The following is a 12,400-nucleotide window of genomic DNA, read 5'->3' on the forward strand; positions in this document are numbered from 1 at the left end:
ACCCTCTTTTAGAGGAGATTTAGAAAAAAGAAACAAGATTCACCTTGATGTGACGTATATCTTGGAGAATCAGGTTGATCTTAAAAGCAATAAAGTATTTTGAATCCAGCATTAGCTAGAAGAAGGCAGTTACATCCCCTCTATGTATTTTCTTTTAATTTCCTAGATCTTTTACCATTTTCTTTGGGTGAGTGACCATATCAGTCGGAATTCAGGGCATAAAAATAGAAATCATTCTAGATATTGCTGGCATGAAGGGAATTAATTCAGGAAATTACATGTATACAAAATAGACTAAAGTAGGCTCTAGCCTGGGCCTCTGAGGATAATTTCTAGAACAGTGACCCATCTGGGGATTTCTGGAAATTGAGGAGAAGACAAATACTTGTAGCTGCAATCCACGGTCAAAAACAGCAGAAAAGAGACCACCACCAGTCAATCCTTTCTGATACTTAAAGCTAGAAGACACTCAACACTGAACCTCCACAACCGTGTCTGCCGGTAGAAACACCCACTGAGTCCACCTTGCAGATCTCAAATGAAGGAGTATAATTTCATAGACTCTAATTCACGTGCAAAATCCCTAGCTGTAAGGGAGTCTGGAAAAGTATTTTTAGCTTTCCAGCCCTTCTAACCAGAAGAAGGGTGGAATAGAGGTTGGGCAAGCCAATCCACAGGTATCTACCACGATGGTCTTAGGCATCTTATTCATTTGTTTTCTGGCAGGAGTAGTTGGGTTGTTTGTGGTGGCAACAGGCAAAGGGAAACTGAAGAATTGTTGCTGCTTGAGAAAGGAAATGTCAAATTCAAAAACTTAACTCTTAGAGTTAGCCTGACCCTTACTTCAGTCTTTTTGTTTTGTTACTGATTTAGAGAAGTCACTATAACCAGACCAACATATCACTGCTTCTGTGGGTCAGCCACCAGAACTGGCGGATTGCTCCCCATTCCGTTGTAATGGGATTCACTGTAATGGGATTTTGCTTCTAGCAGGGCAGGTGTCTTGAAGGCATGACCCATAAGAGTAGCCTGAAACGAATGTTATCTATCCTGTCAAGACAGTGAAAGCTATAGACTCACATATAACAAATACTAAAATGTGCCCTGATTGCTCTTTATCCACAAGTCTGAGGATGTTAGGGGATTGGAAATTGTATAAAGTGAGTAGATTGGTGTCTATTTCCTAGAGGCCTCCTAGGTTATAATACTGTGTACTCCATATACCGTTTTATAGATGAGGAAATTAAACCATTAGGGGTAAGTAAACTTGCCCAAAGTCACACAAGTAGGAAGTGGCAGAGAAGTAACCTGAACCTTGAATGAAGGTCGACTCCATAGACCCTTGCTGCCCAAGGTGTAATCCGTGGACCAACAGCATTGCAGCACCTGGAGCTCGTTAGAAATGTTGACTCTCAGGCTCTTTTCCAGGCTGTCTGAAGCAGCACCTGCATCTTAAGATCCCTAGGTGATTCTCAGGCATGTGAAAGTGTGATGAGGACGGCTCTTAACCACTTTGTTGATTTAAGACTTCCTAACCAGGGTGGCTTTCTCAGTTTGGTAAAGCGCCCTAGAAGTTGTTCCATCAGCAATTTGATGACACCATAGAATCAAACAGACCCCCAGTTTTCCTAGGGAAAAGTGCCTTGTTTTTTTTTTTGGACTTTAACAAGGTCTTTCAGTCGATGCATTGTGACATGTGTGAGGGAGAAATGGGAGTTGTTCCAACTGTCCTTCCAATGACAGACTTGGTCTAATGTAACTGATGTAACTCAAGCACGAGATGGGCTCTGTGAGCACATCCTCTTCTGCATAGCAGTAAAGGTATAAGCAACAAAGCTACAACATGCCTTCCCATTACAGGAAACCAAAGAATCAATAGTGTGGGTGAAGAACTGAGGAAGGGTTCAAAAAAAAAATAATCCTTTCTTATTACACTCTTCCACTTCAGAAAAAATCAAGAAGAATCAGTACATAGCAATTTCAAGATGCCTACAGACTGACTTTGTGCGCATGCTCCCACCCCAACCCGCATTCTGGTCATTGTATTAAGGGCCTGAAACAATTGAACACAGAAGTAAGGTCACTCTCGTTGTACAAAATGACCTATGTTGATAAGCAGTTTAAGAGTTAGGCTCCCAGTATTTTTTAGTTACGGGTACTTGGACTTGCAGATTATAGCTGTAACAGGTAAATCACAGGGTATGATAGACCTTGAAGAGTGAGGAAACGAAAGGTCAGCGACAGTTAAACTATGTTTCCCCATCTGTAAAATGAGGAAGTAGAACTAGATTTCCGTGCTTCCTTCCTATTTTAACATTTTATGAATCTACGTAACAAGTGTGATTATAAAAATAGCTAACATTTGGGCTTCTCTGGTGGCGCAGTGGTTGAGAGTCCGCCTGCCGATGCAGGGGACACGGGTTCGTGCCTCGGTCCGGGAAGATTCCACATGCCGCAGAGCGGCTGGGCCCGTGAACCATGGCCTCTGAGCCCGCGCGTCCGGAGCCTGTGCTCCGCAACGGGAGAGGCCACAACAGTGAGAGGCCCGCGTACCACACACACACAAAAAAGCTAACATTTAGTGAGCACTTTCTGATCATCTCATTTATTCCTTATAAAAATCCACGAGATAGGTACTAAAATCAATCTTACTTTACAAATGGAGAAACTGGGGCACAGACAGGTCAGTCACTCACCGGGGTTATATTTCTAAGAGGGGAAGCTAATTCATACCCTGGCAGTCTGACTGCAACCTCACTCTTGTTCAATCACCTCCTACTTTATGGCAAATATGCCTCTAGCTTCCAAGCTCTCATTACTTGGAAGCACCACACACAGAGATAAGGCATTTCCACACAGAGGGCGGACCCCTTGCCGTAAATATTCAGGCCGTCCAACGACCTCTATAGCAGCTCTCAACCTGAGCTACACTTTGTGTCACCTGGGGAGCCTTAAATAGCACTAATGCCTGGGGTCCCACCCTCAGAGATAAAGTCAGTCTAACATGAGGTCTGGGCACTGGGACTTTTAAAAAATGTTTCTTAGGAATTCAAATAGGCAGCCCAGATTGAGAATGACTACTTCCAATTTTCCAGGAATGGGGTTTGTTCTGGAGGCAAGTTCTACCCACGCAGGACCAGGTACTGACCTTATGTGTCAACCGTTCATACCTTGATGCAAGATTTTTAATCTGCTACTTATGTAAATTTACCTGTGTTCGTCAGTACCATCTGTTATTTTAGATGAGCTTCCAATAAAAGGTCAGAGCCCATGTCTTATTTGTATGTGTATCCCCAGAGCCTAGTACCATCCTAGAAATTTTATTTCTAATTGGGAAAAAAATGATGAAACCACGCCTAACCATCTCCATATTACAATCACAGGATCTGTTACAGTGACAATAACAGAATCTTAAATCTCACTTAAATCTATCTACTGGTTATTGTTGAACTGAATACTTATCTGCTAGGCTTCGAGATAGTAAAAGAAGCACACTGTGTCCCTGTAGTTTGAGATTTCTTGGGGATGTTCTCGAAGGATGAATAGTGTGTGAGAAATATTATCTAATCTCTGCTAATACGATATGTCTCTGCTTATTTCCATGACCCCGGCACAGGCAGCCTGACAGAGAGATGGTTCCAGGGTCAAGGCAAAGAGATTGAGTCACTTAAGCTTTGCTGACTGCTACAAAAATCGCACTTGTTTTCCTTCATACCAGTATAGCCATCGACCATTACCTGGTTAGCTTTTCCCTCTGTGGTGCCTGGTCTACCTTGCACTGTGCTAGACAAGTTTTCTCCCTCTGACTTGTGTTTTACAGTTCACTTACCCATAGAGGATTTAACCAGGAATCCCTTTATAACACTTCCCTCCTAGATGGGTCTGTTGGTGACACCTCTGCAGACCTGGCCTCAGCCACTAGCACACAGCACTCTCACAATCTAACAGCTGGGTCAGAGTCAGCAAAACCTGTTTTTTAAGGTACAAGAGAAAGAAAACTGTTACTTGCCATTTGACCATAATCAGGAACTAGTGGAGGAACAGATGCCCACTAGCTTCTCTGCAATAGCCACTCTTCTGAAATCGTTCTTCAGTTCATTTTCTCCATCTCTTTGAAGCTCAGTGCACGTGGTTGGACCACGGAAGTCCAACCAAAGGATGGACCACCCATCCTTTGGTCTCGAGGAACTGCCTTTAATCATTTACTTCATGCTACCCAAGCTGATCAAACAACCCTTCCACATTCCTGTTTTCTCAGCTCTAGGGATGTACTTATGTGGAAGCCAGCCACCTACAGCATTCCACTCCTTCCTCCTTTAAAACAAAACAGTCCGTCAGTCCCAGCCTGTCTTCCCACATTGTCCTTCTGTGGGCTAGGGTACTAGAGATGAGCTTCTTATTAAGATGTTTTCATTTAGGGTAGAAGGCTAGAACTTATCCTTACTTCCCTGGTCTGGACAACTTAAAGCATTCCCCACCGACATCTACCCCACATTCTAGAATATTCTGAACCACAAGGGCATAACATAAGCCATGACTGTGTGTGACGCACTGCGAGGTTGTGGCAATGACACGTCGGTGTTTGCAGACGGGTCCAAGGATCCCCTGTAATAATACCACTATCACTCCTAGGCGTCCCTGTATTTTATGAGAGGGGGAGAAGCGAATAGAATCACAGGAGTCATATAAAGCACTGCCAGTGACCTCCAGCCAAGAGCATGTATGCCACAGCCCTAGCCAGACCACAGTCACTGACACTCTTAACAGTTATGTTGATTATACATTATTGCAGTGATTTAAACCGGGTACACCCATAGGACTGTGGCTAATCAAGGGTCACAGCCACTGGCCTATCATTAAAAAGTGCCAATCACTCATTTCTTTGGGTGATAACATCTGTCTGATCTTCCAAGAACTAAGAAAGCTAAGACTTAACACGTTACACCAGGTACAATGGAAAACTATTACCTAAGAGCCTGGGCATATAATACATTTTAGATTGGAAATGTATTCAGGCCAGGGCATGCTGTATTGTCTGGGCGCTCTATACATACCTTATATTTATTAAATTGTGATAATCCAGCTAGAGAAGTTTCATAAAATTGTTTAAATTTAAACGAAATCCATTGGTGAAGAAAATATTTTCTGACCTGTCAATTCTGCCAAATCAGTCCTTGGTGACCAGTACGATGAGTCATGTCACAGCTGGCCTGCTCTCACATCCAAAGTGTGTTCTAAGAAGAAAGCAACTTAGCCATAAGAACTTTTCGCTTCATGCCATGGTATCATTGCTAAATGACGCATCATAAGCCTTTGAAGCAAATGAATCAACACATACAGACATCTCCCAATTTGTAGGTATCTTGAACAAACCACCTTTAAGATCATTTTCTTTTGAAAATATCCTCAACTGAACAGTAGAGCCAAAAGGGGGGGAAAAACCCCCATCAATCACATTTACATTGCATTTTGGGGGGGGCACTAATATCTTTGGCTGATGTGAGATTATTCTTAGTGTCCCATATAAATAAAAACACGAAAAACTTTACAGTTTAGTTTGATGAAATAAAAAGAAAGGCAATTCACATTATTTATAATTTCACATATACAATGCTGTGTTACTAAGCAATGAACACTTTCATAAAAAAATTTATTTCACACTTTTATACAAATATCCACAGGTATTTTTCTAATCATGAAATAATTTCACAATGCTAGTTAGTATAAAAATGTATCAAATGCAAACAGACCAGTGACTTGACTTGAGATGACATTTTTAACAACTATAAATTTAAACACCACTACATTCTTGCTGCTTTTGTTGTTGAACCACCCTTGTACCCCCCCCCCACCTTTTAGGACATTCATTTTTATAACAAAGGTCTATAAACACTTTCAAAATATCAGCTTCTGAGCAACCTATACGCCAGTGCACTAGGTTGCAAGTTACCTAAGCAAGAAACTGAGATTTTAAACACTGTTATGACCTGTTTTAGAGAAATCTTTGTAAACAAAATATCACTTATATAACTATTTTTGTTTTGAAAATTCCAAAGTACAACTAGTATCTTAAGGGCATAACATTTCTGAAAAGAAAAAAAAAATTAAAACTACAAAGCAAATGGCACACGTAGCTGTATTTTGTTCTTTTAAAAGATTCTGAGATGCTGCTTACACTATAGCCAAACAAATTAGCACCTGTTTGCTGTTGCGCCCCATATAACTTAACATTTTGAAGTACAGTGATTTTTTAAAATTTAGTTTTCATATCTATTCAATCTCTATTGAATGTATTATATAATAATATCTTCCTCCTCCCTCCCCTTCATCTTTAAAATTAAACAATTTTAAGTTCTTTTTTAGAGTAGTCAAAGTCTTTTGGGGGATGCAGACAGGAGAGGAAACAAAGCAAAAAACAGAACATCAACTCACTGATTAAATGCTTCCAATAACATTTAAAAATGTCAAAGCCACAATGTTCTGACTTTTGGTATCAAGTATTCAGTAGTCTTACGCTGGATCGGTTTGGGTCTACCCTAGGTACTCACCGCTTCTTTCAAGTCCTGAATATACAGTATTTTCAGCAGTGACTAAACTGCACTAAAGTCCAACAAACAATCCCATCATTTCCAAGAGTTCCTGAAAGTTATAGCATGAAATTCAGAAATATCACACAGAGCTCTAAACTAAAAAATATCTGCTGTCTTTAAGAATTAAACATCTTACAGTTAAATCCTATTTCTTAAATGTTTTGGGTCTGGAGGGAGGGGGTAAGGGCTGCCATGAAGGGAGATGTTTTAATAACTTAAACTTATCTGTAAAGTATAACAACTCTGATACATTTATAAAGAATTACTGTTTTCTTTAGGCAGTCAATAATTTAGGTCCAACCAACGACCTCTCGTGTTCTAATTCTGATTGCTTAATCCAACCTGAAGGGTAAACTGGAGAATCTTTGGCCTGTTAGTCAATAACAAAATGGTTTGTAAAAAAGAAAAATAAATACCATATACAAATAAGTATAACTAGCATTCAAATCTGTTATGCCTGTGTGTTTTAGTGAAAGGGGAATTAAACCTCTGTGTATTTGGTGTGAGCAGGTATTCACACATCTAGGAAATGGAAAAACATGACAGGATGGCAGCATCACCTTCTATTGCACACTTAATTTATGGGAGCACTTTAAACTGAACCCAGCTACCCTGACGGCATAGTCTTGTAACACAGGACAGTTGACTTGCAGGTTCTCTGGTCCTGCGAGAAGCACGTTTGCAGAGGTGGTGCCGAGGTCAGGACAGTCACTCTGTTGGTGCAGTGGTTGTGGTGGCTTCTTCCAGCTATACCATCAAGAGGATGTGGCAGGTCCTTCCCCAGCACAGGTAAGTCAGTCACACCAAAAACAAAGGCAACCCGGAACATTAAATTAAGGCAGTTAAAGAAAAATCCATTCCAACAGCCTTCAAATTGGCCGTGCAAAACAGGAGCCTCAGGCTACATAACAGTGTCCACAGTTAAAACTGTAGGCTTGTACTGTGTGTAGTCTGTCTGAAATCTGTTTTCAGGTATTGAACAGGCTTTTCAATCCATCTGAATTTCTGGGTTGGGGAAAACAAAAAGCAGTTTGGGTACTGTGAAGCTTTTTTGGCCCCCCTAGGAGTAGCTTTCATTTTCATTCCACCTTGTGATCCACTGTTTTTTTTCAAGGTTATCATTATACTTTTCATCTTGGATCTCTCGCTCCTCTTTCCGGATCCTTACAGCATGGTATCGGGGAACACTATCGTCGTACCTAGAGCGTTTAAAGAATCCACACTGGAGGCAGGGGAGAAAGGCACAGAAACAAATTAAATAATTCCAACAAGAGCAAGTCCACTAGATGGCAATGTCTAAGCTTTCTGTTCACCTATGCCTAACTTTGGACTTGGACAAAGAATAAAACACATGGTTTTCTTTTAAGAAGGAACCAATAGGTCAAAAAGAAATGATAACAGCCGGTGGGGATAAACGGAAGAGAACAGCTGTAAAATTGGAAGAAAAGTCCCTTTTTCCATCTTGTCCTTCCATCTTACAACAATGTTAGTTGCCTCTAACAGTTGAAGAGCTTATGAAACAGTGCTTCCGTTTTTTATAATCGCAATACTGTACGTAAAAGATCTAATTTTCAGATTATTAGAACATCATGTTAGTTTCAAGAACACATTTTTTTCCCAAGGCCGTACACCAAAGATTATTTCATGCCCTCTTCCACTAACAAAATGGAAATCAGGTCACAAATATTTTATAAATTACTACTTGAAGTGGGTCAGTTTAAGAAATCTCTCCTCCAAGGCTCCAGTACTTATCTCTCAATAGCTAGAAGGTAATTTATACTGCCTGGATTTCCAAACAAAGCTTCCAAACTAAGCTGTTTCATTAATAAATCATGTAGTAACTGTGTCCTGCAATAAAAGCATTTATGTACTGCAAGGAATTTGAGGAAACTATCACTTGACTGAATTTCAGAGCATCCCCTAATTTCTTTTTTTTTGGCGAAAAGACAACCTTTACATTTAAATTATTAATGAATATATATTTTATTGATCTTTAAAAAATATTCAATCTGATCCAAAGTAGATTTTTATTGAGAACATATCTGGAAATTTAAAAATCAGATTGAATTTTTTAAGTGAATAAAATATATATGTATTTTTTAAAAAGATGTGTTTTTAATTTAAAAATGCAGATAAAAGGTGGATGAGGAAGATACTTAGAATGGTTGGTTAATGTGTTTACTATGTGACATCAACAGGAACAGAACATTTGTTTTGAATGATGTTAAGTTATAAGAATGGCATGGGACAAAATGAAATTATGTACGAAGTTATCACTGAGTCAATGGGAAAAATGGACCAAGAAGTTTTGTTCTAAGGCCTTTTCTATTTTCTGCAAAAAAGCCAAAACAACTATCTGTTGCAGTATGTGGCTCTTCCCCATTTAAACAAAGAAGAAATCAAGGGTGATACAGAAAACTGAAATGGAATTGGGATTCATCGTTGACAGTGCCATGGAAAGGGATTATAGGGGTAATTCTACCCTCTCATGCCCACAGAAATGGAAAAAGGAATCTCTGCCATTCCCATTTCCGTGGATTTACAAATAAGAAAAGCCAAATACAAACTTAAAATCAACTGAGACCCAAGGTTGAAAAAAATCTCTAGGAACAAGGAACAAGGTCAAACTCCATTACAACGTTCTGAAATAAACTGTCCAGAGCATTTTTATATTAGAATTTTGTATATTGAAGGCCATGTGGCAAAGAATCATCTTCTGAAGTTGACCATAATGTCCATCACGCCAATAGTTAGAGTTTGTTGCAATGGTCTTTGACCCATGGTAGATATGCAGGGAAAGGAAGTTGCATGCTTAGCTCGCATAAAACAATTTCTGAGCAACAATAAAAGCATTCCAAGCCTTCCCCCATCACTTCATAGCAAGGAGATCAAAAAGATGACAGTGAGAAAGGCTTCTCTTCAAGAGAAACGCAATGTTTCCAACATGCAATAGGTTAATGAGGCAGTCAACACAAGCTTCTATCTGTGGGAAATTCCAAAATGGACAAGAAATCTGGGATGATTTCTTATACATCTTTGAAATTCCAAGTGAGATGCTACATACTGGATTAACAACACATGGCAAACTGGGCTACTGTGGAGGTCTAAAGCCTCCTTTTTTGTGTACATAGGTTGCCGTTTTCTTCATTGCTGTGGGTAATGTTTAATAACAACAACACCACCACAAAATTACTCACCTGCAATGAAAGATGCTTTGTGCATTTTTTAAAAACTGTAAGTTTTCAAGTGAAATAAATGAAATAAATCCAAGCAAGGCAAGCCAGTGTGGACATTTGGAAACATCTGTTAATGGGACACACACAGCAAGCTGTTGCTTTTAAAGTTAGCCACCACAACCATAGCGGGTCCCACAACTAGCGATTAAAAAACATTGATCAATTACCAATTACAGAAGTAGATCAATACTACGCATCAGAAGTAAGCCTCTCTTTATCAGACGGCTGAGCATGGATCTCAGCCTTGTGATATGTGGCATCATAATGAGCTTTCTTATTTCTCTTGAAGAAACCACACTATAAGGAAGCAAGGTATTTAGTCAGTGTTAACAGTTTTGTGTATAAAAGCTAAACAAAAGAAAATCTCAGATTTTAACCTGTTTTCTACTTACAGCTTGTTTACAGAGAGACCACTATGCATCAACCAAAAGGGATCAGCCCCTGCGCTATACTGCATGGTGACAGCAATTAACCCAACTCTATTGCCATGGGTCTCTGGTCAAACATTTACATGGATGACATTAGCTGATTGATTTTTCTATTTGTAACCAATCCTAAGGACCAAAATCATCCTAAAATGGAAAATATATACACATCTGATTACAGCTTTGGGTGGTTTCTTCTTGCAGGGAATACGGAGTCTAAAAATAGGCAAAAGATTGACATCTACAGTTTACTGATTCAAAGTGTAAAGAATAAATTCTCTAAGGCTTAGCACAAATCCAAATAAAATAGATTCTGTGAATATTTTTCTGCCCTTCGCAGTGAATTTTATGGAATAAATGCCATTTGCTTGGGGGCCTTGGTGGAGGTAAATCACAAAATAAATTCAAATACACTGTCATGAAACAACGACAGCTGTCATTTTCCCAAATTCTGAACCACCATGTAACACTTAAGTGGTAGGAACCTGTGCTCCTCAGGTTAGGTCACTCTAAATGAGTATAAAGGTATAATTCCACTTTCTACTATAATTTCCTCATTCAACCGTGGAGAACTTTTTCTACTTACTTTTATCTCGTTCATAAGGCCATGGAACTGCCCTGTGATATATAACTTGATTGAACAATTTCTGACCTCCTGGAAAATTCTGCAGCCTAGCCTGGCAACTCACGAAGTACAAATCTTGATCTGCTTTGTACAATGTGGTAGCTACTAACCACGTGAGGCTATTCAGATTTAAATTAAATTTAAAAGTCAATACCTCCGTTGCACTGGCCATATTCCACGTGCTCAACAGCCACATGTGACCAGTGATTACCATAATGGACAGTGCAGCTTCAGAACATCTCCATTATTACAGAAAGTTTTACTGTGCAGCGTTGATCCAGGCTGTTGATCTAGGCTATTCATTTGGATATTTATTTCTGACATTTATTATACAGTGAGCACACCCAGCCAACTTTCAGTAACACGTGCTAGTAAATATCGTGAGAAAAGGAATGAACCACAAACCAGGAGTCCTTGTTATGCCTCTAACTTGGCAACATTCTTAACATCCATGGGCGTGAGCATCTTTGTTTACAAAATGAAGGGGACTGGACCAGGCTGGAGGACTTTTCTCTTATACCCTCAAACAAAACCCTATGCAGAATCCCTATGTTCAAAGCAGATAAAGTCACAACGGCTCTGGTTGAAGTGGGGATACTGCCCCTAGCCCCACCTGCGTAGCTTCGTCTTGGCACCTACGTGGATGTGCAAAACTCAATTTAATGGCCAGTGAACCAGAGTCCTCTCTGGTCCTCAAAGTCTATTATTTTAGCACATAAAAGCAAATAGTTCAGTTTCAGAAAGAAAAGCATAAAGTAATAAAAATGATTTTCATGGGGGGGTTGTTGTAGAAGTTGTCTAATTACTTTAGAGTTCACTTGTGAGTCCGGATACTTTAGAACATAAAAAAAAGGAGAGAGAGATTATCTAGTCCAACCCACTTACTAAGCAGCTAAGGCAAACCAGTGCCCCAGGGAGGTGAAATGATTTGTCCAAGATTATATAGCTTGGGTTTCTTAACTCTCAACTTACCCTCATTAGAGACTGCCAATAAGATCTGCTTTGAAAAAGATTGTTCTTGTGACCTCTTCTGGAGAGCAGAAGGCCATCCTCAAATATCAAAACTTGCATTCAGTTTTTGATATCAAAATAATTTCCAAAGCATCTCCTATATTGGCTGGCTGTGCTCATCAGACAAACCTACTACCTGAAGTAAACATCAGAGGTAGGACTGGCTAACATCCCATGGGAGGATGGGTCTTGGCATGAGCAGATACCAAGCTTCAATCACACAACTGGAGGACACAGGAAAATTATCTCAGAAAATTATCTTGGCAAGAGGAAGTTACTTGAAAAAATAAAGTGAAAAAGAGATGCCCAATATTTGAAAGTGAGAATCTCCTGAGCCCTGTCCATTATACTCTTGGATCCAAGGAAAAGATAAGGATAGTCTGATCCTAGATATTGTCGGTGGAGTTTCATAATCTGTTAACCTCTCGACCAGACGTGTTTGGAAACCTAGAATTTTTGGCATTTTAGAAAAGTAACACACTGCATACATAATGTCACAGTAATCAAAACATT

The 12,400-nt window shown here is 39.6% G+C and overlaps 1 protein-coding gene across 2 annotated transcripts in view; it reads right to left on the reverse strand.

Moving 5' to 3' along the window:
• Window positions 1-5,681: 5,681 nt before the first annotated feature.
• Window positions 5,682-12,400, reverse strand: part of ITGA6 (integrin subunit alpha 6) — a gene marked incomplete at its 5' end in the record, with an annotated part of 74,042 nt that continues 67,323 nt past the window's right edge. The window contains 2 exons of one of the 2 annotated variants that reach the window (XM_082658116.1): window positions 7,676-7,812; window positions 9,994-10,123. In XM_082658116.1, the coding sequence (XP_082514242.1) occupies window positions 10,016-10,123 (108 nt within the window). In that variant the 3' untranslated portion in view covers window positions 7,676-7,812; window positions 9,994-10,015. Of the gene's footprint in view, window positions 7,813-9,993; window positions 10,124-12,400 lie in introns of both variants that reach the window. The other variant, XM_082658117.1, reaches the window with a different exon arrangement.

The sequence above is a fragment of the Grampus griseus genome (assembly GCF_964374135.1).
Source record: "Grampus griseus genome assembly, chromosome: 7".
NCBI lineage: Eukaryota > Metazoa > Chordata > Mammalia > Artiodactyla > Delphinidae > Grampus > Grampus griseus.